Here is a 25744-nt window from a genome sequence, read left to right as displayed (position 1 = left end):
AGATTATCAGCCCCATGGCCATATATTGCTAAATAGACCTGTAAATGGGTGTTATATGGTCAATGTTAGAGGTAATTGGTTGTTAACGTGTGCTTTGTATGACCTGCTTTTATTGTTTTTTGCTGCAAATTTGATCTTTAGACGTCAGACAAGTATTTGTTTATCACAAGCATATTTTTGTTTCGCTATATCCTAGTTTTATCTTTTCCACTAACTTTATAACCGTGACCCAAAAACAACAGCGAAGGCTGATACCAATCCGATCGAAAATGACTCCGATCAATATGGGTCCTTTCGCTAGATGCAGTCAGACGAGGACCGTAGGTGAACATTTTCGGCATCCATGTGCGGTCACCTTCCAACCACAATAACACGCACCAGTTATTCTGGAAATAAATCCACCCGCTGTTGTCCAATTTGACCACAAATGAACGTGGCCAAGTTGGACATGTTCCTAAATTCAACGCCATATGATCAGCCCATCTGTGGCTGGCTTAATCTGATTATAGGACAGTTTTCCTCAAGGTAAAATGTATGTTGTTGTTTGTTTGTTTTAGGAAGATTGATTGTCATATATACAGCGTGATTAGCCTTCAATGCATCTTAGCCGTTACGGATTGTTACTTGTATCCGAGTGTTCCGTCCCTGCCCAGCGGCTTCTGGCATGACTTGGAGGCAAAATGTTACAGGTGTTTTATACGCACAGATACTGGTAAACCTCAACATATAAGACTTCCACCTAAGAAAGACCCCAGTATAGGAGGATCCAAGAGATATAAAGTCAGGGGTGATATGAAACATGGCAAGGGAAGATAAATAGCCCTGTAGCAGAACTCAGACTTATATATCCTCGCTATCGCCCCCACCTTAACCGGTGTTTGTTTTTATTATTATTATTATTGAAGCCCGATGTGTATGCTCCAAACATCCAGTGTAGGTCTGTGACTGTGCTGGGGGCTTGGGTAGTTGGACCCTTCACGAAAATGAAAGTGCCCCGTTCCACATCAAAGCCCAGTATCCATAAGGCCCCAAAGAGGGATAAGGGTCTTCAGGTTCCCCTTCACCGAAAATAGGGGGGACCCCTTGACATCCCCGTTCCCTCAGAGCCATTAGGGTGTTCAGGCTCACTTCCGAAATAAGGCTCGGGTGGGTTCTTTTCTTCTCCAGGTCAGCCGAAGCTTCCTTCTGGCAACTGATTCTTCAGTTACACCCAGAAGGAGGAAGCCTTTGGTGACTTTAAGACAGGGCTGACCTTAAGGATCATGCACAAATCCATCAAAAACTTAATGAATTAAATAATTAGCACCATATAGCCCCCAGCCTTTTTAGCCGGAGATATAAAAATGGTCTTTGCCCTGGCAAAAAAGGCTAGGGCAAAGGGAATGTGGTATTGCTTAAAAGTCAAAGGGGTATATTTACTAAACTGCGGGTTTGGAAAAGTGGAGATGTTGCCTATAGCAACCAATCAGATTCTAGCTGTCATTTTGTAGAATGCACTAAATAAATGATAGTTAGAATCTGATTGGTTGCTATAGGCAACATCCTTACTTTTTCAAACCCGCAGTTTAGTAAATCTAGCCCAAAGTGGTTTAGTGCTCCGTGCCTTATGCCTAGAGCAGCACCAAGGGCACATATGATCTGGAGCTTCAAGTGACCGTCCTCTTGGCCAGAGGACCAGTGATGGCTCATCGTTACCAGGGGTGCCTTTAAACCCTACTGTATATATGGCCATCTACAACTGATCTTAGTCAAAAGACAGAGAAGGCTGTTACTGTACATGTAGCTGTTATTTTTTTCTAGTGTTTCTATAAAACTGAACCTGTAAATCAATTTAGTTTGCCAATCTAAAATAGTGGAGGAGGGTGTTTGTGAGCAGGACGACCAATCACAAGCCACCATCAAGAGATTGGGATTATTCCTCCCACTCATTTCAAACCTTCCCCCACCTTTCAAGGGCTGTAGAACAAGCAAAGGACCCCAGAAAAAAACATCTGCATGGAGCTTTGTCACCAGTTGAAGGGATGGGGGCCAATAATGCAATATGTAATCTGTGACATTTAACCGGTCAAACTCCTATTTTTGTATAGATTCTTAGCATGCGAGCAGGACCCTCTTACTTCTTTGTCTGACTGCTAATACCATGGGGTCTATTTACTAAGCTGCGATGAGCCAAAAATCTGGAGAACACAGCTGTTCTCTCCGGAGAACGACCATCACAGCTGTTTTTTAAATGTATCAAGTTTGAAGCAGGAGGTATCAGATATTTCTCCTGCCTTAACCTGTTTAATACGGGTCACTGCAGTGACCCAATTTAACAATCGGTGAAAAGCTTTGCCAGTCTTTCAAAACTAACGCCATCACCTGATGGCGTCAGCTTAGCTTTTTAATACAGTTCATTGGAGTCCCCAGTCTTGTTTTATTACTGTAATTATTTCCAGTTGTAAAGCACTGTGGAGTGTGCTGGTAAAATAGAAATAGATTTTGATGATAATATTATTATTATTATTATTATTATTATTATTTTTAATAGTAGTAATAATAATAATATGTGTGGCTTTGTCGTTTTTAAACATAGCCACATGTTATTTTAATGTTGTCTGATTTGGCGTATTATTATAATATAAATATAATAAATAAAGTCGGTGGTAATCGATTCTACAATTACCACCATTCCGACACAGACAATTCCTGCAAAAAAAATCCAAAATAATTACAAGAGAGTCCCCTATAGACGAACGCTATTAAATAGTGACAGTGTTGCATTCGAGCTTGCACTTACCTGAAGGGGTTAACAGGGATGTAGACCCGACCAGTGATGTAGAGGAGAGGGTCTTGTGGCTTTGTATAGTATGCTACACTTCCTGGTCTGAGTCACTCGGCTTGCAAAATCCCGCCAACCCACGCCATGTTAGGTGTAATTTTTAGGAATGGTGTTTCGTTAACTTGGTCCTTAAGGGCTTATAGGTAGTTGGTGGGGGAGGAAGGCACTGCGATCAGCGGCTGATATATACGGCTCTATCGTGAGTGGCCGCAGGTATCTGTCCCCTTACAAGGCAATCGGTTACTCTTGTCCCTTCCGTGGGGAGGGGCCTCGCCCCGCTCAGTGAGGGAGGGGGAGTGAGTAGTGAGGTGAGTGCAGTTTACTCTGACGCCAGGTTAGGGCCGGCCAAGCAGTGGGATTATGAGAGAAGTGGGTGGACTTAAGTAAGGATGAGCGGGCTCGGATTCCGCTAATCCGAGCCCATCATCATCATCATCATCATCAACATTTATTTATATAGCGCCAGCAAATTCCGTAGCGCTTTACAATTGAGAACAAACATTAATAAGACGGGATCCGAGCACTGTTCGGGAACTTCCGCTCGGCAAAAAGATCCGAAACGAGGCTATGACATCCAAGTCTCGCGTCGGATCTCGCGAGACTCGGATGTCATAAATTGTCAGCTTGCGGCCGCCATCTTCATTTCGCCTGACATCAGGGAAGAGGGAGGTTGTAGGGTAGGGGTGCTCCTGCGTGATCAGTCCAGTGGTGCTTTATGCTTGTGTCCAGTGCTCTGTCCTTGCTGAGTCCAGTGGTGCTTTTGTCCTGTGCTCTGTCCTGCTGAGCCCAGTGGTGCTTTGGCCAGTGTCTGTCCTGCTGAGTCCAGTGGTGCTTTTGTCCTGTGCTCTGTCCTGCTGAGTCCAGTGGTGCTTTTGTCCTGTGCTCCGTCCTGCTGAGTCCAGTGGTGCTTTGGCCAGTGTCTGTCCTGCTGAGTCCAGTGGTGCTTTAGTCCTGTGCTTTGTTGTGCTAAGTCCATATTAATTTTATAATTATTAAAAACTCCTAAAAAAAAATAAAAAAAAAAATTATACAAAAAATTATACAAAAAATATTAAAAAATGATTTAAAAAGTATAAAAAAATTCTAGAGCAATATATTATTGCAGTCCTGAAATATTAGTACTGCAATACCTACGTTTACTGTTCTTGCAGTCCAAAAAATAGGAACTGCAATCTATATTACTACGTTCACTGTTTCTGCAGTCCCAAAAAATAGGAACTGCAATCTATATTACTACATTCACTGTTTCTGCAGTCCAAAAAAATAGGAACTGCAATCTATATTACTACGTTCACTGTTTCAGCAGTCCCAAAAAATAGGTACTGCAATCTATATTACTACGTTCACTGTTCCTGCAGTGCAGAAATATTAGTATTAGATATTAAACTACGTTCACTGTTCCTGCTACATCAAAAAAGCATGAACCTGCCCTGCCAACAACTAAAACAAGAGGTAGTGACGCGCTTGAACTCCACCCTCTATATGCTGCAGAGGATGGAGGAGCAGCAAAAAAGGCATTCAAGCCTACACAGCCACCTATGATGGGCCACGTGTTTGTGCCGCCGACTTGTGTCGCTTTGCTTAGACATCCAGCTACCTCGGTGCAGCCTTTTGGACTAAAAACAATATTGTGAGGTGTGAGGTGTTCACAATAGACTGGAAATGAGTGGAAATGAATGTTATTGAGGTTAGTAATAGTGTAGGAGTGAAAAAAAAACCGAAATATAGATTTTAGCACTTTTTATGCTTTTTTTAAAAAAAATCAGAACCCAAAACCCAAAATCAGAACCAAAACCTTTCGTGGGGTGTTTTGGCAAAACAAATCAGAACCCAAAACCCCAAAAGTGCCCGGTGCACCCCCTTAGACTTAAGGCTATATTGCCATGTACACGCTTGGTTGGGTATCGCTGGAGCTGATCTGTAGTGCTCTTTCTCCGCCACCAGGTTAATTAGGTTATAATAAATTACTTTAGTGCCACTTTACTCAAGTCTCTGTGTCTTTAATTTATATAAGTAGGTTATCTTATTCAAGGTATGGGAAGGTGATGAAGGGCATACACAGTGAACTATTTATGAAAACCTGAATGAAAATTAAACAGACTTACCTTCAATCCGACGATGGAGATCTCCGATTGGATCAGCATTCTGACAGCAAGCCATTCCGATTGCAGGCTGATGTCATCGTGACTGTCAATCCAAATTTAAAGCGGCAATGTGGGGACCCCTAAGGTTAAGTGTTTAAACACTTAACCCGTCATTGCCGCTTTAAATTTGGATTGACAGACGTTGCGATGACGTCAGCCTGCTGTGCCGAACACTTCTCCAATCGGAATGGCTTGTTGTCAGAATGCTGATCCAATCGGAGATCTCCGTCGTCGGATTGAAGGTAAGTCCGTTTAATTTTCATTCGGGTTTTCATTATTTCGGATTTTTTTTGTAGGGATTATGCAAGTCGGAATTGTGGAAAGAGATAAAACATACCCCACCCAAATAAAATGTAGAGGAAACTAGGGAGTACACAATAGTGATATCAAAATATTATTGATTGGTTTACTAATACACATGGCAATCCCGGTTTTAGGACCCCAAACTAATGATTTGTTACTCTACTTCTTATGATTGAACCAGTAAAAAAATATTGGGGGGATCAATTCACAAAGCCGCTGTGATTCGCTCATTTCGATTAGGATCTAAGCAATTGCCGTAATAAATTGAGATATGTGGAAAAATACCAAAACCTGTATGTGTTCCTTTAACTGACAACATTCCCCAAGCAAACTTTAGGCAAGTGCTACAATTTATTACATCAAAATTAAATAAGAAACTTTCAACAGCCACCTCATTAGGTTTAATGTATTTGATTAGCAGTTATCAAATAAAGCTTAATTGTAAGTGTTCGTTTAAAATGGAAATGAGAAAAGCTGATGGCTGGTAAAGGACAAATTATTGGAGAAGTAAATTGTTCAGTGGAAGAAGGTTTATGAGCTGACATTGTGCCTGAGTCATTAAGGAGAGCAAAGCATAAAAAAGGAGTAACTTTGCACCTGGGCAAAACCATGTTGCATTGGAGGGGGAGGTAGATTTAAAATGTGGGGACAGATTTATTGTTCGGGTAGGGCATGTCCTAGATCAACTTTACATTTCATTGTAAAAATAAAGCTATCAAGTAATATATCTGTGCTACATGAGAAAACAGCAAATATTTAACTTATGGGCAAAATAATACACTAATTTGCACCCCTTGCATTGTAACATGGTTTGTCCAGGAGCAAACTTACTGCTTTTTTTGTTTTGCTCTCCTTAATGACTCATTATGCCCTGTTAATGTCTGAAGACATTCTTTAGAATGGATCTGGCTATATAGAAACTGCTCAAGACAGATTTTGCAGAAGTCATAAGAAAATGAGTTCAGCCAGTTGTATAAATGTCAACTGTCCCTAATTTTTGGTCCAGTCACAATTTTTAAATATGTGTCACTGAAAATGTTCCTTATTTTCAGTATTTTAGTTTTACCGAGGGCAGCAATAACAACTGGAATGTGGGTGTGGATACGTGTTCTGTGAAATGTGAACAACTGTAATATAAACATTTTTTATATTATACTTTGGTTTACGCATTTAATACAGTAAACAAAACAGCAAAATAGATTAAAAATGAGGCTTTACATCAAAACATTGCTTTTCCATTTCAAGTGTACAATTCACCAAACACAAATCTTCTAAGCATTTTCCATACACGGTCCAAGCTTCCATTTGTGGGCTGAAGTGACAGAAACAAATACATATTTACAATAGGATTGCAGACTTGCTTGAATTTTGATGCCTGTAATGTGGAATTGTGAGATCCAGGAGCTTAGAACCTACTTTACATTTCTTTGTGCGGTCACTGATCTCTTGTTTCATAAAAGAAAGTAGCAGGTGCTGTAAATAAAGAGAGATAATCTACATGAAGGAAATATTTTGAATGCAGGCGCTCTGGAAACTCATGAATACTTCATGTTGGACTTTTTTGAAAGAATTCTGTCATCTAAATGGTAAAAAGGAACAAAATCTCTCCCAGGGTATCTGTCACCTAATTTGTGCTTCAAGCGACTGCCTTAGTGATGTGATTAGATCCTAGTAAAATGATAGGCTGCATCTAATAATATAAGCTCCGCCCACAACCCCTGCTCCTACTGTATGGGTTCCTCAGTGATGAGATTAGTTCCTAGTAAAATGATAAGCTGCATCTAATAATATAAGCTCCGCCCACAACCCCTGCTCCTACTGTATGGGTTCCTCAGTGATATGATTAGTTCCTAGTAAAATAATAGGCTGCATCTAATAATATAAGGTCCGCCCACAACCCCTACTTCTACTGTATGGGTTCCTCAGTGATGTGATTAGTACCTAGTAAATTGATAGACTGCATCTAATAATATAAGCTCCGCCCACAACCCCTACTTCTACTGTATGGGTTCCTCAGAGATGTGATTAGTTCCTAGTAAATTGATAGGCTGCATCTAATAATATAAGATCCGCCCACAACCCCTACTTCTACTGTATGGGTTCCTCAGAGATGTGATTAGTTCCTAGTAAATTGATAGGCTGCATCTAATAATATAAACTCCGCCCACAGCTCCTGCTCCTACTGTATGGGTTCCTCAGTGATGAGATTAGTACCTAGTAAATTGATAGGCTGCATTTAATAATATAAGCTCTGCCCACAACCCCTACTTCTACTGTATGGGTTCCTCAGTGATGTGATTAGTACCTAGTAAATTGATAGGCTGTATCTAATAATATAAGCTCCGCCCACAACCCCTACTTCTACTGTATGGGTTCCTCAGAGATGAGATTTGTTCCTAGTAAATTGATAGGCTACATCTAATAATATAAACTTCGCCCACAATTCCTGCTCCTACTGTATGGGTTCCTCAGTGATGAGATTAGTACCTAGTAAATTGATAGGCTGCATCTAATAATATAAGCTCCGCCCACAACCCCTGCTTCTACTGTATGGGTTCCTCAGAGATGACATTAGTTCCTAGTAAATTGATGGCTGCCTCCTCTCTGTGATATTATTTCTTAAAAAGATGGGTAATCCATGACTGCTGGGGCTGATTGTTATACACAAATGCATAGTTGCCAAAAAAATAACAATTAAAATAATTAGGAGACACTATTAAGCAGGTGAATTTAAGCATGTTACTCATAGTTAGGGAAAAGCCAAGTTGTGGAGGAATTTTGTGTGAGTCAAATTTTGTGCAATGTTCCAGCCATATAACCTTCAAATTCTTTTTCTTTGCCATCCTGTGGCACAGTCATTGTAAATTATAGTCTATAAATAGAGTTGAGCTGACAAGGGCCAATTCTTTCTGCTCTGAGATGAGTGATTGGGGTGGGCTCAGCACAGCAAAGCATTGCTAGAGTATTAATAGGGCAGCTTAAATTCTTACAATTGAACTTGATTTGGTGGAGGAACACTTAAAACCAAATTCCACCAAAGAAACATGCGACATTTCACCCTCTTATGTGGAATGAGGCAAATATTTCAATGAACAGTTCTGAATATTCCACTCATCTCTTGTCCTAATACTGTCTACAAGACCAGTACACCACAGCTGCAAAAGCGACATGTTCACTGGAATTCATTATGTTGTCATTTTAAATACTCCTCTTTAATAAAACTACTGGGAATTGCATCCACTATACAGAAAAAGAGAAATTGCACTGTACATGGTCATTCCTGAAAAATAGGGACATTTACAGGGACACAAATTTCCAAGTACAAATCTTTAAAGCCTGGGAGAGTCTTAAGAGCAATAATATGAAAATTCTACACTGAAACTGTAGCAACCAATCAGGCCTTTGCTTCAATTATCTAACTTGCACAAGGCATATAAACTAGTTGCTGATTGGTTACTATGATTTTGGTCCTGCTTTGTATCTTTGACCAATGTTAGTTAATATCCATTTAAGTGATAGACCAGTTCCAGGTCCCTAACTCCAGACCAGGGGCCTGATTCATCAAGGTACGCAAACTCAGGTTTCATACTTTGAGTGACGCAAACCCTTATATTTGCGTTGGAGTTTGAGTTTGAGTTGACTTTGAGTGCCGTATCTGCTCTGTTTGCTCTGCGTATGTGGTGTTTTACGTAGCTCCAGTCCCGTTTAGCAGATGCGTATGAGTTTGCGTACCTTGATGAATCAGGCCCCAGGTCCCTAATTGTGTGGAGCTTGTATGTTCTCACTGTGTTTTTGTTGGTTTCCTCCCACACTCAAAAAACATACTGGTAGGTTAATTGGCTGCTGACAAAATTAACCCTAGTCTCTGAGTGTCGGTCTGTGTGATTGTATGTTAGGGTATTTAGACTGTAAACTCCAGTGGGGCAAGGTCTGATGTTTATGACAAATATTCTCTGTACAGCGCTGCAGAATTGTGGCGCTATATAAATCGACGATACACTGAACCTATCCTTTCTTTACCCAATACAGAGCTTTGACTAATGCATTGTGCTCAGGACACTGATATAATAAAATATAAAATGACTCTTCTGGCTGTCTGCCTTCTGCTGCTTGGTTATATGTTGGGGCTGCTCTGCAGAGGTGCACATAGCAACTTGACACAAATTTGGCAAATCAGTGCCTCATATCCCTTGTATGAAGATTGGAAAGTAAATTGTAGATTTTTTCCCCCCTTCAGCTTTAATGTATTTCATTCTAGATCATATAATGTGCAGGTATTTTATCTGTTATTATTTGAATTATTTATCTGACACAATTTTTTATTGCAATTACGTTTCGCAGAATTGAAAAATGTCACAACATATCATTATCTACTATATAAAAGCCTAGTGGCGTGTGTCTGTGTGTGAAAAAAAAAAAACCCAAGCTGCAGCGCCACCTGCTGGGCGGAGTTATACACTGACCTACTAAATTCTTAGTGTGTGTGGGGAAAAAAAACTCAGAAAGGGCTGAAATTTGCTGTAGCGCCACCTGCTGGGTGGAGTTATACACTGACCTACTAAATTCTTAATGTGTGTGGAAAAAAAACTCAGAAAGTGCTGAAATTTGGTATATAAGATGTTTTTAATTTGTTAATTTAATTTGTTAATTGTTAAAAGTGTTTATAAAGATTTTTAAAATATATATATATATTTCTTGAAGGAGAAGTGACAGTGGGGAGTGGTTGGTGGTTGCCGGGGGTGACAGAGCGAGAGGAGTGTGATACTCAGGACCGCTGAGAGAGATCCCTGTGTCTGGATAGACATCTGGATAGATGTGGCGATAAAGATGAAGGATGAGGTGATGGAGAAAAATGATGAGGTGGTGACGTGGACAAAACCACGTTAAAAAAGGGCGCTTACGTCGGGAAGTAACGCTCTTCCCCTGAGGAGGCCTGGCCTAGCCCCAAATGCATGACAAGAACCTTTTTAACACCTTAAGTAGCTTGATTTGACCAGAATGCATGAGTATCATGCACGGGTTAACTTGTTCATCAATAACTAGTCAATCCTTTATAGTGATTGGTCTTTATGACATCAGCTTAAGAGCCAAATTGGGTGTTACAGTGAGAGTGGTGTTATAACGAGAGTGACCTATCGTGGATACAAACATTTTAATGCATGTTTGTGCCAAGGAAATGCATGGTAGCTCTCTGTACAGCGCTGTGGAATTAGTGGCACTATATAAATAAATGATGATGATGATGGTGGTGGTGGTAAAATATAAAGAGGGTGGTATAAACACTCTGTAATTGCGTTTCTATAGTCACACTTCTGTTTCTTATCTCTCTGCAGATCAGTAAACAGCAGCTCCAGACTGTGAAGGATCGGTTCCAAGCCTTCTTCAACGGAGAGACGCAGATTGTGGCGGATGAAGCGTTCATGAACGCGGTGCAGAGTTATTATGAGGTGAGGGTTGCCATGAAGAATGTTTATACGTTACGGCTCACCATCCTGTAACTTTGCAGCCAGCCTTCACCAGGCCTAGAGGGTGAGAGTTGTTATCTGGGAAACCTACAGGACTATGTGGATCAAATGTAACCATATTCCTGTACCATCAATTCATTTACCAATTCATTATCTCTCCAGTAACTTTTTCACAGCTCTAGTTTGTACAGCTAGAGTGACTATAAGAATGAAGTAAATGTAGTAATAACAAGGAAGCTGAGTAAGTAACTTCCTTTTACATTTAGGGATCTTCTTCTTCTAATCCTTTCACCAACAATGTATGCCCAGCCTAGGCTATTACATTATTACTATCAGCACACATGCCCACCAGGGCCATTTCCAGCACCCTAGTTTGCACCCCCCCCCCACCCCCACCTTCTCAGAAAAGGCACCCCCTGGTATTTTGCCCCCATCACTGCTGCTTCTTACCTTAGCATCCTCTTCTCCTCAGAGTAGGAGTGAGGAGCTTGGCAGACATCACCATCACAGACATGGAGGAGCCGCATTCGGCAGCTTCACAGCTGCCGGGTGCTTCTCCTCCATATCAGCGGCTGAAGCTCCATGTGGGGGCGCTGCTGGAGCATTAAAAATATTGGATGAGTTCTATTCTGTGTTTTCACCATTGTCACCCTAGGCAACATGGGGTTTGTCAGGGAAAGCAGACCCCTCAGCTGTGGATCCCATGGCAGCTGCAACCCCTGCTCCTCTGGCAATTACGCCCTTGGCTGTAAGAGAAATGGAGGGGAGCAGGACAAAGTCCGCCATGCGGCTCTGGCTAGGGGCACTTTAAAAAGTTTCCTAGGTTATAGCACAACTTTATGTAGCTGAGGGGCTGGGTATGTAGCTGAGATTTAGGATTACCTGTGGGGGGAATAGTTACATCAATCAAAGACCAATTACAAAGATGTTAGAAAGAAAGGAATGGTGAAGACACATATTTTTGGGATGTCGCGTATGTGGAAGAACTTATAGATTGTCTGAACGCATGGGGTAAAGGAGAGTGCAGTAATGATGGGGGTATTAGCTTCAGTTCCAATTTTCCGATGTCTTGTTTTGGGTGTCTTTGAACAAATGGCTGAAAGATCGTTGGAAAATATTGACATAATAATAATAATAATAATAATAATAATAACAACAATAATAATAATGACAAAATATTTATATAAATGCTCAACACATTCTGTTGCACTATGAGAAATGTTTTACAAATATCTTTCCAAAGAATAACTTGCTAAATAATGATTGAGACAATTACATCAAGCTATAGCACACCACCCAAAAATACATCATACCTCCAACTAGTCCGAGCAATCCTATAAACCAGGGGTTATTAGCACCAATCTTTAAGTACCACCAACAGGCCATGTTTTCAGAATCTCTGTTTGTAGAAACAGGTTTGATAATTACTGACCCAGCAAAATATATTATCCTGTCTGCGTGTGGTTCCAAAAATGCTGAAAACATAACCTGCTGATGGTAACTGAGGATTGGAGCTAAGAAACCCTGCTGTAAATAATAGTATTACCATAAAATAAATCATGTGATCCCACTAAGTCTGCGTAATATTGGTGCATTCATGAAACCTATTTATTGTACTAAAAAAGGTCCATGGTAACCAATTAGATTGTATCTGTCATTCTACTAGTACATTTTAGAAGACAATAGCAACTATCTGGTTGCTATGGGTTACAGCACTTTTGTTTTGGCTCAATAATAAAAGCACCATTTAATAATCACCTATTGTTCTGTTAATGTTGTGCTTTTCATAGCACCGATGTTTTTACATCTAATAGAATGTTTGACCGTATCTCAGTAATTGCGGAATTCATCTATTGCTGTGTGTGCTTATTTCTTCACAGTGAATGTTAAATCCGCTTTGGGATTTTGTTCCTACATTTGTAATAAATAGAGGATATCTCACAGGTGAAGGATATCTGCATACACTGGTAGCGACTGATGGTAGCAGCAGTGGCAGGAAACAGCTCTTAGATGTTTCATGTTGTGTTGTTCCTGCCGTTCCCAGGCACCTGAGCAGCCTTTATACTTATCAGCCTGTGCAGCTCCTGCTGTTCCAGGGCACCTCCGCTGCCTTTATACTTATCAGTCTGTGTTGTGAATACTTAATCTACAGCGTAGGAATCTGAAGCTTCTCACAAGAGCTCTCATAATAAAAATACAACTGTATTTGCTAAGAACCAGAATAATACAGCTGCTCACCTGATTATTCACACGTTGACACATTGTAGGACCTGCAGACTTTATTACTGAAACTTTTTTGAAATTACTAATTTTCTTAAAGGGGAATTGAGCTATTTATTTTTTTAATTATTCAAAAGTTTCAAAATATACAGAATTTATTCTAAAATGCAAATTGTCTGTATCTCATTTCTGTACAGGAATCAGAGAGGGATATTTGCTTTCATTGCTGAAAATCATAAAGAGCTGCAGACACTGGCAACTCCCGCGGGCAGGGGCTGGCTTGGCTGGGGAGCATCTACCCCCTGGGCCAGTACCATAGTGGGCTACCTTAGACTGTGTTACTGGGCTACCTGCATTTTTTTAATTTAAAATGTTCCTAATAGGCTGCTGAGACGAGTTTCAAGGCCCCCCCCCCCCCGTGATAAAATTTGCCAGCCAGTCCCTGCTCATGGGTGCAGGTGTTGTGGACAATAGGGGGCCTGGAGGTGAGGGCCTCCCCTACAAGGACTCCACACTCCCTCTCCATAGGCCCTTTCAGTCTCTGACAAGAGAAGCACATGCTCTTAAGAAGCCCCCACTCTGTTTCAGAGCCAAGTGGGGGGCCCCATGCACACTATGCAGGCACTATATCATGCTTGCAAGCTTTGACAAGTTGGCGCCTGCGGGAGCTGGGCGCTTGGGGGCGGAGCTATGTGAATTGCTAGGTGAATTGCATCATTTGGACCACACCCTAAACTCACATAATCAATTATAGCTTATGACGACAGGGGGAGGGGCCACGATTATGCGTGAATTGTGTCATAAGCCCCCCACCTACCTAAACACACTGAGCTCCTTGACAATTGTCTGCTCTCCCAGGAGTCTGGGAGGAGTACCAGAAATTCCGGGAGAGTAGACAAGTATGCACTATATAGATACATTTTAATTAACAAATAAATCTGTACCAGAACCAGGAGTGACCAGCCTCCAATGAGCTTTTATCAGCCTAATGCAAGTAAGACAATGAAGGCATCAAGTGTCACTCTGGTTGCAGTGTGTTTTGATGGTCCTTGCACCATGTAATCAATGTCAGTAAATAACCCTAAATGTCAGGTGTCAGAGGTCACTGAGAGGCGTCTAGAAATAAATCCCTGGGCTGTGACACATGACAGCTTTTCTATGTAGCCCTTTGAAGATTTAAGTGACATCTCTGATTTATGTCTGGTCTTGTAGCAAATCCTAAAATAAATATCCCTATGCCATTGTTCAGAATCACATTTCATTTCACATTTTACGTCAGTTCCCCTTTAAGAATCTGGCATGTAATAACATTTAATATAAGTTTATAAATCTATTTCTTCTTAACTTTAATAAAATTAATGATTTGGAAATTTTAAAACTAGTGCTTTGCTCTTGCCCAGAAGTAACAAAGCCTGTTATACACCAAGAACACAATTTGTATTTAACTTAACATGAGACACTCAGGGCCTCATTCATTAAGGAACATAAATTTCTATACGTCCCTTATTTTGCGTAGCTTTGCTCTGAACGCAAGTGCATGCAATTCATCTTCGAACGCAAATGACATTTTTGGCAGTCTACGATTTGAAGGGCAGGATCGGAGAGGTCAGGGGTGTAGCACGTAGTCAATGTACAGTAAGGGTGTGCCAAGGTCACGCTCACGCACAGGGCCGCCATCAGGGGGGTACTGGGGGTACTGTTGTACCGGGCCCGGGCTCACCAGGGGGCCCGGTACAACAGCTCAGCAAAGACTTACCTGGGGCCCGCCGCTGGTCTCCGCTACTCTGTCTTCAGCCTGGCTGTCACCGTGACAGCCAGGCACCAGGATCCGATCGCAGGGGTGGAGGATTCATTCCCCCTGCGATCATGTGCTCTGCCTGTGACAAATCACATGATCGCAGGGGGAATGATTCCTCCACCCCTGCGATCGGATCCTGGTGCCTGGGCATTAAGAACATCCTAATATATGTCTTTCATGGGAGAAAAAAAAGCATTTTTTTTAAAATGTATTTTTATTAATGACTATGTGCCTGATTCATTAAGGAAAGCAAAACATAAAAATGAGTAACTTTGCACCTTGGCAAAACCATGTTGCTTTGGAGGGAGAGCTCAATTTAAAATGTGATGGCAGATTTATAGTTGGGGTAGAGCATGTCCTAGATCAACTTTAAATTTCAGGGTAAAATTGAAGCTATCAAGTATCTGTGTGCTACATGAAAAAGCAGCCGGTATTTAACGTATGTGCAAAATAATAAACTAACTTGCACCCCTTGCATTGTAACATGGTGTTTGTCCAGGAAAAAAGTACTCATTTTTTTTACTTACTTTCCCTAATGAATCAGGCCCTATATTATAATAATATTATTAACAGGTGTTAATGTATTTCATACATTTTTATCTGTGTGTTCTAATTGCACATAAGCATTGTGCGTATCCTGCAGTGTTACGTCTGTCTGCATACGGCAAGTGGCGCATATGCAGAGCGGACTTATACCCATTTACAACTAGAAATGTTTCTTCAGATCCGTACTTGAATACGGTCATACCAGCCCATAGTTTCCGTCCAATTTAAAAGATCGCAAATTGTATTCACGTTGCGTTCCTTAATGAATCCGGTCCTCAGTGTCCAAGGTAACTGTTCCATTTCTTGTGAAAAAAGTGGGATCTGAAAATAGTTCTCTTAGGGGGGAAATTCAATTGGTCGCATTTCTCGTGAAAGTAACGTTGGCCCGCGCACTATTACCGATAGTATAGTAATTTTAACACAGATTTCTGCTAGCAACTCTCATCGCGATCAGCGTTGAAATTACCGTACTAACTGTAATAATGCGCAGAATTACCGTAGTAACTGTAAAAGAGCGCAGCAAGTAACACGGACAATTGAATTCCCCCTTAGAATCAACACCTGCAATAATTATACAAAACTATGAGCAAAACTGTTTTTAGTTAATTGTTGATAGTAAAGTCCCGAATGTTTTCCTTAACGCCCACCCATTTAACAGCTATATAAAATATGATATTTATTTCTAGAAATTACTAAAATTGTTCTTATTTGGTGTTCTTTGTCTTCCTCTATTACTAGGCAACCCATTATGTATAGAGTAAGGTGACAGCTGTATTTTAGACTGCTTTGATGTTTTGTTACCTTGACTTCATATCTGTCCTTACCAACCACCAAGCACTCAGCACAGCCTTCCTTTAGAATCTAAATAATGTAAAGCTTTGAAGTTCTGACAATGAAAATAAACCTTGTCCGTATACGGGAACAGTGTGCATTAATGGAATTTAGAGGTAAACAGGGGGGGGGAGTTTTGTTTAGACACAGGAAAGAACGTTTACTGTATAAAAGATAGAAATACAATGAATTACCTTCAGATGGATGGGAAGCTGCTTTCTGTGACACATTTACAAAGGTTTTGGGAAGCTCTGCAAAAGGAATATATATTCATTGGAGAAATCCAATGGTAATAGTTTGAAAAAATCTGACTTCCGTTCACTTTTAAGGATAAGACCACCCGAAAATTAATTTTCAGCTACCACTGCCCCCCTAATCCCACCTAGCGAACTGTGGGTATGAACCAACACAACACTGTTTGCACTCTCCCCCCCCTGCTGGTGTTTTCCAGAAATGAATACTGATTAGGGATGTTCACTGTCCCCCGTGTTTTGGTTTTGGTTTTGGATCTGGATTAACTTCGTGTTTTGGTTTTGGCAAAACCGCCCTCGCGTCTTTTGGTTTTGGTTTTGGATCCCAATCTTTTTTTCTAAAATACCTTTTGTTTTGTGCTAAATCACATAATTTGGCTATTTTTTATCCCTACATTATTATTAACCTCAATAACATTAACTTTCAGTAATTTCCAGTCAATCTTTGTCAAGTGACAAGAACACTGCTACCCCCCTGTTTCTGTATGAGCAATGGCACTGAGCAATGTCACTGGAGAGTGACAAGAACACTGCTACCCCTCCTGTTTCTGTATGAGCAATGGCACGAGCAATGGCACTGAAGAGAGTGACAAGAACACTGCTAGCCCTGTTTCTCCTGGGGAGGGAGATACTTATGGAATCCAAAACCTGTGAGATCCAACAACGTAACAATGATGTTTGCCTCGATTCAGATCCGAGGACACACGAAAGTACCGAGTCAGCTGGCGAGCCTGCTCGGATCCCCTAAGTTCGGGTGGGCATCTCTAATATTGATGACAATGCTGGCCAGGGTTAATTATCCAGAACTTCAGAGTTCCCCCGGCATTGCACCCCCAAAGTTCAGTTATAAGGGGGAATTTAAATTTTCTGGGAGGAATTATCCTTTAAAGAAATGCATTGCACATAGAGTATTAAAGGCAGTGTAGTGCTCGCCTTAATGATGAAGTATATAAACCTGTTTATCTGTCTTTATTTTTTTAGTGCGCCGGGCATGAATTGCCAGCGTGGGTTTATGGATTCAACATAAAAACTAAATGTAACTTCTTATACTACCCTTATTTATTTGATAGTAGCAGCTACAAAATATATTGAGTTTCAGAAACTAGACAGAATTAAAACTCTTGTGTAAAGTTATTCCATGCAATAATGTTTCTTACGTGAAATTCTAGGTCTTCCTGAAGAGCGACCGAGTGGCCAGGATGGTCCAGAGTGGAGGGTGTTCTGCTAACGACTCTCGCGAGGTTTTCAAAAAGCACATAGAGAAGAGAGTGAGGAGCCTCCCCGAAATCGATGGCCTCAGCAAGGAGACTGTTCTGAGCTCCTGGATGGCTAAATTCGACGCCATTTACCGGGGAGAAGAGGACCCCCGCAAGCAACAAGCCAGGATGACGGCAAGTGCGGCCTCGGAGCTCATCCTCAGCAAGGAACAACTTTACGAAATGTTCCAACAGATCCTGGGGATTAAGAAGTTCGAACACCAACTTCTGTACAACGCTTGCCAGGTGAGAAGTCATGTATGATTCATAGAGTAAGCTCTGTTCCTGTGGGTCTCTTTAATCTTTTATGTCAGTACAGTACTCAGGCAGAGCAGTGCATCCATCAGTGGGCTTGCACGCTTGCATTCTCTGGCAAGAGATGTGCTTGGGAGCCCAAAATAGTAAGCAGCTTAGCGCACAGCCTTTGTCAATAATTACATTATTATGTTTGTTAATCTGTACATGGTAAATACAGGATGGAAGATCAAGAATATTTGTGATCACCACAGTAACTCTTGTTTTATTGTAAGAATTGCGAATTTTAATTTTGCACTGAATATTTTAATTGATTTTATAATAAACTGGTTGGTTATCAATAAATGAGGAGCCCCCTTGCCTGCCGTGCAAGACATTATTACCGAGGCGGTAAGGACCCTTGACATAAGATAATCATCATCATCATTTATTTATATAGTGCCACTAATTCCGCAGCACTGTGCAGAGAACTCATTCACATCAGTCCCTGCCCCATTGGAGATTACAGTCTAAAGTCCCTAATATAGACACACACACACACACAGACATAGACAGGGAGACAGACTAGGGTCAATTTTGATAGCAGCCAATTAACCTACCAGTATGTTTTTTGGAGTGTGGGAGGAAACCGGAGCACCCAGAGGAAACCCACAAAAACACGGGGAAAACATACAAACTCCACACAGATAAGGCTATGGTCGGGAATTGAACTCATGACCCCAGCACTGTGAGGCAGAAGTGCTAACCACTGAGCCACCATCAGGCAAAAGTTTGTCACAACATAGTAAATAGTATAGCTGCAAAATTAGTGGCGCTATATAAATAAATGATGATGTTGATGACCCCAGGTTTGCAAAGTTCCGGTGATACAATCTTCAAGTTCCGATTTTGCTTTGGCATTCCGTGGAATTATTATATATGAACAGAGCTGGGATGATAAGGACCAATGCATTCTGCAGTGTGATAGAGCTGGGGTTGGACCGGTCACATTTTTAAGGCCAAAAAATTTGCGTCCAGAACAAGGCAAATACCCAAATAAATTCTAAAACTTCGCTCATCTCTACTTTTTAGATGCTATTTACTATTCCCATTTCCCTTCATATCTTCCTTCTGGCTAATCTTAATCATTTCCCAAGTGACATCACTTATCCATCTCAACAACAGGTGCTGGGTGGCTGAGTGATTCCGCCTGCATCTGGGGCAGCTGATCTGTCAATCACTATTCTGTTTTATGGAAGAGTCTCAATGATTTCCGCAGTTGTCAGTGTTTAAAAAAGACAAACTTGTGTGAGATCGGTCAAGTTATTTATGTATAGTATAATTTATTCATGCTATTTATGCTTATAAAGGCTACCAATAGCCTGATATCTGGGCCAGGAATTTGCCTTCAGTAAAACGTCCATCAGCCTGTCTCTAGGCATTGTCTTTCACTAGTTGTCAAAAATAGCTTGGTGTACCACAGACCTCCAGGACAGATTAAGAGTCATATAAACTGTCATGCATAATGAAACCCACAATTGGGTCCACCCTAGTACATCCAAGAAGCATAATGCTGTGACATTATATAACTTATGTATTTTTGTATATGATTGGTTATCTCAGCCACAATAAAAACTGTTCCCTCTGGGATAGGCAATCTGGAAATACTGGTTTAAAACCAGGCTCTTACGGGCATGGCCAGGCTGCATTTGTATTATAAGTGAACAGACTGTGTTCATCATTAAGTGTTTTGAAATTGACTCTATATTTTGCAAAGTGTTTTGCTTAAAAAAGAAAAATACAGCATTTCAGTTTCCGTGCACATCGTATGAGACTCTGAGAGGTCACTTGCTGACAAAGTGCAAATGCGCTGTACCTGTATAGATACCAGTTGGCAATTAGCTTTGCTCCTCTTGGTTATTGCGCATTCATATTTTGTGTGGACATTTTTGCAAAACACAGGTGGGCTGATGCAAAGTTGGCCGCAAAATTGGAGTGAAATAATAACTGGGAAAATGAGCGTCTATCTGCCCGTATGAAGTCCGGCACATATGGCAAGATGTAGTCGTCTTTGCATGAGCAGCATGTGTACCTGTACTCAGACTAGGTTAGAACGCTTCTATCCTTCCCCTGTCCCACCCTTCCAGGCACAGATGGAGAATTGAGCAAGTCTTCGTAGGCGCATGCCAAAATTGGGCAAGTCTCCATAGACTAATGCCAGTATCGAGCCAGTCTCCATAGACTCATGCCAGTATCGAGCCAGTCTCCATAGACTCATGCCAGTATCGAGCCAGTCTCCGTAGACTCATGCCAGTATCGAGCCAGTCTCCATAGACTCATGCCAGTATCGAACCAGTCTCCATAGACTCATGCCAGAAATGAGCAAGTCTCCATAGTCACATGCCAGTATCAAGCAAGTCTCCATAGGCACATGCCAGAAACGAGCAAGTCTCCTTAAGCGCATGCCAGAATTGAGCAAATCTCCATGGTCGCATGCCAGAATCGAGCAAGTCCCCATAGGCGCATGCCAGAATTGACCAACTTTCCATGGTCACATGCTAGAATCGAGCAAGTCCCGATAGGCACATGCCAGAATCGAGCAAATCTCCATAGTCAAATGCCAGAATCGAGCAAATCTCTATAGGCGCATGCCAGAATCGAGCAAATCTCCGTAGTCGCATTTCAGAATCGAGCAAATCTCCATAGGCGCATGCCAGAATTGAGCAAATCTGCATAGTCGAATACCAGAATCGAGCAAGTCTCTATAGGCGCATGTCAGAATCGAGCAAGTCTCCATAGGCGCAAGCCAGAATTGAGCAAATCTCCATAGTCGAATGCCAGAATCGAGCAAATCTACATAGGAACATGACAGAATCGAACAAGTCCCCATAGTCGCATGCCAGAATTGAGCAAGTCTCCATAGGCACATGGCAGAATCGAGCAAGTCCCCATAGGTGCATGCCAGAATCGAGCAAGTCTCCGTAGTCGAATGCCAGAATTGAGCAAATCTCTATAGGCGCATGCCAGAATCGGGCAAGTCTCCGTAGTCACATGTCAGAATCGAGCAAATCTCCATAGGCGCATGCCAGAATTGAGCAAATCTCCATAGTCGAATGTCAGAATCGAGCAAATCTCCATAGGAACATGACAGAATCAAGCAAGTCCCCATAGTCGCATGCCAGAATCGAGCAAGTCTCCATAGACTCATGCCAGAAATGAGCAAGTCTCCATAGTCACATGCCAGTATCAAGCAAGTCTCCATAGGCACATGCCAGAAACGAGCAAGTCTCCTTAAGCGCATGCCAGAATTGAGCAAATCTCCATGGTCGCATGCCAGAATCGAGCAAGTCCCCATAGGCGCATGCCAGAATTGACCAACTTTCCATGGTCACATGCTAGAATCGAGCAAGTCCCGATAGGCACATGCCAGAATCGAGCAAATCTCCATAGTCAAATGCCAGAATCGAGCAAATCTCTATAGGCGCATGCCAGAATCGAGCAAATCTCCGTAGTCGCATTTCAGAATCGAGCAAATCTCCATAGGCGCATGCCAGAATTGAGCAAATCTGCATAGTCGAATACCAGAATCGAGCAAGTCTCTATAGGCGCATGTCAGAATCGAGCAAGTCTCCATAGGCGCAAGCCAGAATTGAGCAAATCTCCATAGTCGAATGCCAGAATCGAGCAAATCTACATAGGAACATGACAGAATCGAACAAGTCCCCATAGTCGCATGCCAGAATTGAGCAAGTCTCCATAGGCACATGGCAGAATCGAGCAAGTCCCCATAGGTGCATGCCAGAATCGAGCAAGTCTCCGTAGTCGAATGCCAGAATTGAGCAAATCTCTATAGGCGCATGCCAGAATCGGGCAAGTCTCCGTAGTCACATGTCAGAATCGAGCAAATCTCCATAGGCGCATGCCAGAATTGAGCAAATCTCCATAGTCGAATGCCAGAATCGAGCAAATCTCCATAGGAACATGACAGAATCAAGCAAGTCCCCATAGTCGCATGCCAGAATCGAGCAAGTCCCCATAGGCGCATGCCAGAATTGAGCAAATCTCCATGGTCGCATGCCAGAATCGAGCAAGTCCCCATAGGCACATGCCAGAATCGAGCAAATCTCCATAGTCGAATGCCAGAATCGAGCAAATCTCTATAGGCGCATGCCAGAATCGAGCAAGTCTTCGTAGTTGCATGTCAGAATTGAGCAAATCTCCATAGGCGCATGCCAGAATTGTACAAATCTCCATAGTCGAATGCCAGAATCGAGCAAGTCTCCGTAGTCGAATGCCAGAATCGAGCAAGTCTCTATAGGCGCATGCCAGAATCGAGCAAGTCTCCGTAGTCGAATGCCAGAATCGAGCAAGTCTCTATAGGCGCATAACAGAATTGAGCAAATCTCCGTAGTCGCATGCCAGAATCGAGCAAGTCTCCATAGGCGCATGCCAGAATTGAGCAAATCTCCATAGTCGAATGCCAGAATCGAGCAAATCTCCATAGGAACATGACAGAATTGAGCAAATCTCCATAGTCGCATGCCAGAATTGAGCAAGTTTCCTTAAGCTCATGGCAGAATTGAGCAAATCTCCATAGTCGCATGCCAGAATCGAGCAAGTCTCCGTAGTCGAATGTCGGAATCGAGAAAATCTCCATAGACACATGCCAGAATCGAGCAAAGCCCCATTGGCGCATATGTGTGTGCCCATTTTTTGGGCCTGTGTAGAGAGATTTCACACAAGATACACTACTAACACTAACTTATACCCAACTCTGCATCAGCCCCAGAGCGTCAATGCACAGTTACCACTTTTGTGTTCACACATAGTCTGCACTTAGATCCTTTCAAGTCTATAAATGAAGGATAAATGCCATGTTAAGGACCTGATGCAAGTATAATAATCTGAGCAGACTCACATGCTGCAGTGCTGTTTTGTTTTCTATATGAAAATGGGAAATTTAGCTACAGATGTCGGCACTGAGCTAAACAAAAGGAAGAGATTACCCTGCGGTTTTAGGATGATACAAAGCATCATTAAGACCTCCTTAGATTTTCATCTCTGTATCCATATTTGTCTTTAAATTGCTAATTTTGGTTCCATCTTACTGTTTTGTCTCAATGATGTCTGCTTCATATTGCAGGGTATTTACGGTGAACAATGTTCTGTAGAATGGACACAGAATATATTTTTTAATGAGTAAGATCTGATCCAACGTTTCTTGTCTTAGATTAAAACTAAGGATTAACCTATTGTTCTGGAAACCCGATCAGGTTACAGTTGTCTCATCCATGACATAAGTAAAATATCTGAAGCCCCCCTGTCCTATTAAATTATAAGTAAAGACACAGAGGAGAGGCTATTTCTTACATGCTTTATTTAATTTCTCCTGTTCTGTGTTTGAGGAACCAGGTGATAGAACAGCCGACTCAGGGTTAGGTTTAATATTAAAGTAACTTGACCCTAATCTTTTACAGTAACTTTGATTTTTCATTTATATTGCATTATGCAAATATATAAAATGTGTGAGAAGCTTTCACCTTCAAGATAAGATCATCTTTAGATGTGTACGGGGCTGGTTGCATAGTATATTTCTCGGGGGACGATTATGTGGTTTATTTAAAAGCTTGTGTAATAATGAGTGAAATGACTTTGCATTAATTGGTTGTAATTTTTTAGAACAGTCTCGTTGTTTGGAATGGTGTATAAAATACAGGAAGGGAGCGATAGAAATGAGATTATCTAACTATTTTGCAGTGTAAAAGAGATCAAGCTGATGATGATTATGATGATCAAGGGTATTTATAAAAACTATTCCACAGGTACCTGTGCAGAAAAGGTGGGCTTGCACTTAGCAGCCAATCAGATTTTAGCTGCCATTTAGCTAACATAGTTTTCAAAATAAAAACAAACACCTCATTGAGTTGCAGCACTTTTTCTTTACTGTTACCCAGTGGAAGAGTTTTCAGAAACCGATGCTCCTTTTCTATTCTTTATAAGTTAATTTTATCCCAAAATTAAAAAAAAATATCATTGTAGCCAACATAAAACATGCCATGGACAACACATAATAATATACTTTTATGATAATTTGTTTTGATATATTGGGCCTGATTCATTAAGGAAAGGAAAGCAAAAAAAAAATTAATTTAGTAACTTTGTACCTTGGCAAAACCATGTTGCATTGGAGGGAGGTGGGTAAATTTAAACTGTGAGGACAGATTTATAATTGGGATAGAGCATGTCCTAGATCAGTGATGGCTAACCTTTTCAGCTTGGTGTGTCGAAAATCGGAAAAAAGTGTTGCCGTCCTTGGGTCGTGTGTCACTTCAAGAAATATCCATAATTTGGTGATATTTACAGCCCTAATAAAGAAAGAGTTATATTTTTAATATATTTGTACTGTTTATTAGTTTGTTGTTGGACAGACTCCTGTACAAAATAATTTAAAGCACTACACTACGTACTCCCTTCTGTAACTATCAGTAGGCAGGCGCGTACCTGCAGCACTTTTGGCAGAACTCAGCAAGTCTGTGGAGCAGGAACTAGGCAGGGCTTGGAACAGTAGAAGAGGCTCCAGATGACAGGACAGAAAAACACAGCCCCTAAAGAAGAAGAACCCTGGCAGGAGAAAGATAAAAGTCAGTTTGATGGCTGTTAAAAGGGACTATTGCACTCCCTTTAACTAAATCACACATCTAAACATAAGAAAAACAGCACTGTGGGGAGTAAAGTGTATAAAAATGTATATAATTGATAATATCTATAAAAATATATGTATATCATCATCATCATCAGCATTTATTTGATTCCGCAGCGCTGTACAGAGAACTCATTCACATCAGTCCCTGCCCCATTGTATATATAAAAATAATTCTTAACTAATAATAGTAAAATTCATTTCATTACCCACCTTTGGCCATTTTCATTACCCCTTCTGCAGCCATTGACACCCTTCCCTGTAGCCATTTTTCCTTACTTCACCCTGCAGATATTTTCATTACCCCCACTGCAGTCATTGATACCCCCCCTGTAGCAATTTTTCCTTACTTCACCCTGCAGATATTTTCATTACCCCCTCCTACATTCATTGTCCCCACTGCAGGTATTTCTTAACCCCCCACACAGCCAGGTTTAGTTGCTCCCCCTGCAGATATTTTTACTTATCCCCCCACAGGTATTTTCTTTTCTTTCCTTGTCTCTCCTACAGCTGTTGCCCAGTATTTTTTAGTCATTAACCCCCGCCCCGCCACCCGCGCAGGTATTTTCTTACCTGCTATTTAAGCTGCCGGCATTCACTCGCCACCTCGGGAAGAAAGACCGCGCAGCCTACTACGCAGCTGCGCGTGACGTCATCACGTCACATCGGGAGCTCTGGAAGGGAGGGGAAGCACCAGTGACAGCTGAGAGCCGGAGCCAGAAGCACATTGGGGGCAGGTGGAAGTCGGGAGCGGACCATCTAGCGCCGGCCCTGCGTGTCAGTCAAAATGCCTCAGCGTGTCACCAGTGACACGCGTGTCATAGGTTCGCCATCACGGTCCTAGATCAACTTTTAACGTCAGTGTACAAATAAAGCAATCAAGTATGTGTGTGCTACTTGAAAAAACAGCCAGTATTTTCCTTATGTGCAAAATAATAAACTCATTTGCACCCCTTGCATGGGAACATGGTTTTGCCAAGGTTCAAAGTCACCCATTTCTTTGCTTTACTTTCTTTAATGAATCAGGTCCAATGTTTCCAGTGCTGACATAGTGCAAAACCATTTACTCCATCCAACCCCAAATACCTTCTTACTGTATCCTCCTGCATGCACTCACTGACCCTAATGTCCCAACCAGGGGCAAACGCAGGATTTGTAGAGGGGTATTTCCACAC

At 41.6% G+C, this 25744-nt stretch overlaps 1 protein-coding gene across 22 annotated transcripts in view; it reads left to right on the top strand.

Moving 5' to 3' along the window:
• Positions 1–25744, top strand: part of CADPS (calcium dependent secretion activator) — a 395853-nt gene that overhangs the window by 109867 nt on the left and 260242 nt on the right. For all 22 annotated transcript variants that reach the window (XM_075183352.1, XM_075183348.1, XM_075183335.1 and 19 more), the window contains exons 2-3: positions 10602–10715; positions 17549–17881. In XM_075183352.1, the coding sequence (XP_075039453.1) occupies positions 10602–10715; positions 17549–17881 (447 nt within the window). The remainder of the gene's footprint in view (positions 1–10601; positions 10716–17548; positions 17882–25744) is intronic.

The sequence above is a fragment of the Mixophyes fleayi genome, chromosome 8 (assembly GCF_038048845.1).
Source record: "Mixophyes fleayi isolate aMixFle1 chromosome 8, aMixFle1.hap1, whole genome shotgun sequence".
Classification (NCBI taxonomy): Eukaryota; Metazoa; Chordata; class Amphibia; order Anura; family Limnodynastidae; genus Mixophyes; species Mixophyes fleayi.
The sequence above is the reverse complement of the archived record's forward strand: the minus strand, read 5'-3'. Positions and strand labels throughout refer to the sequence as shown.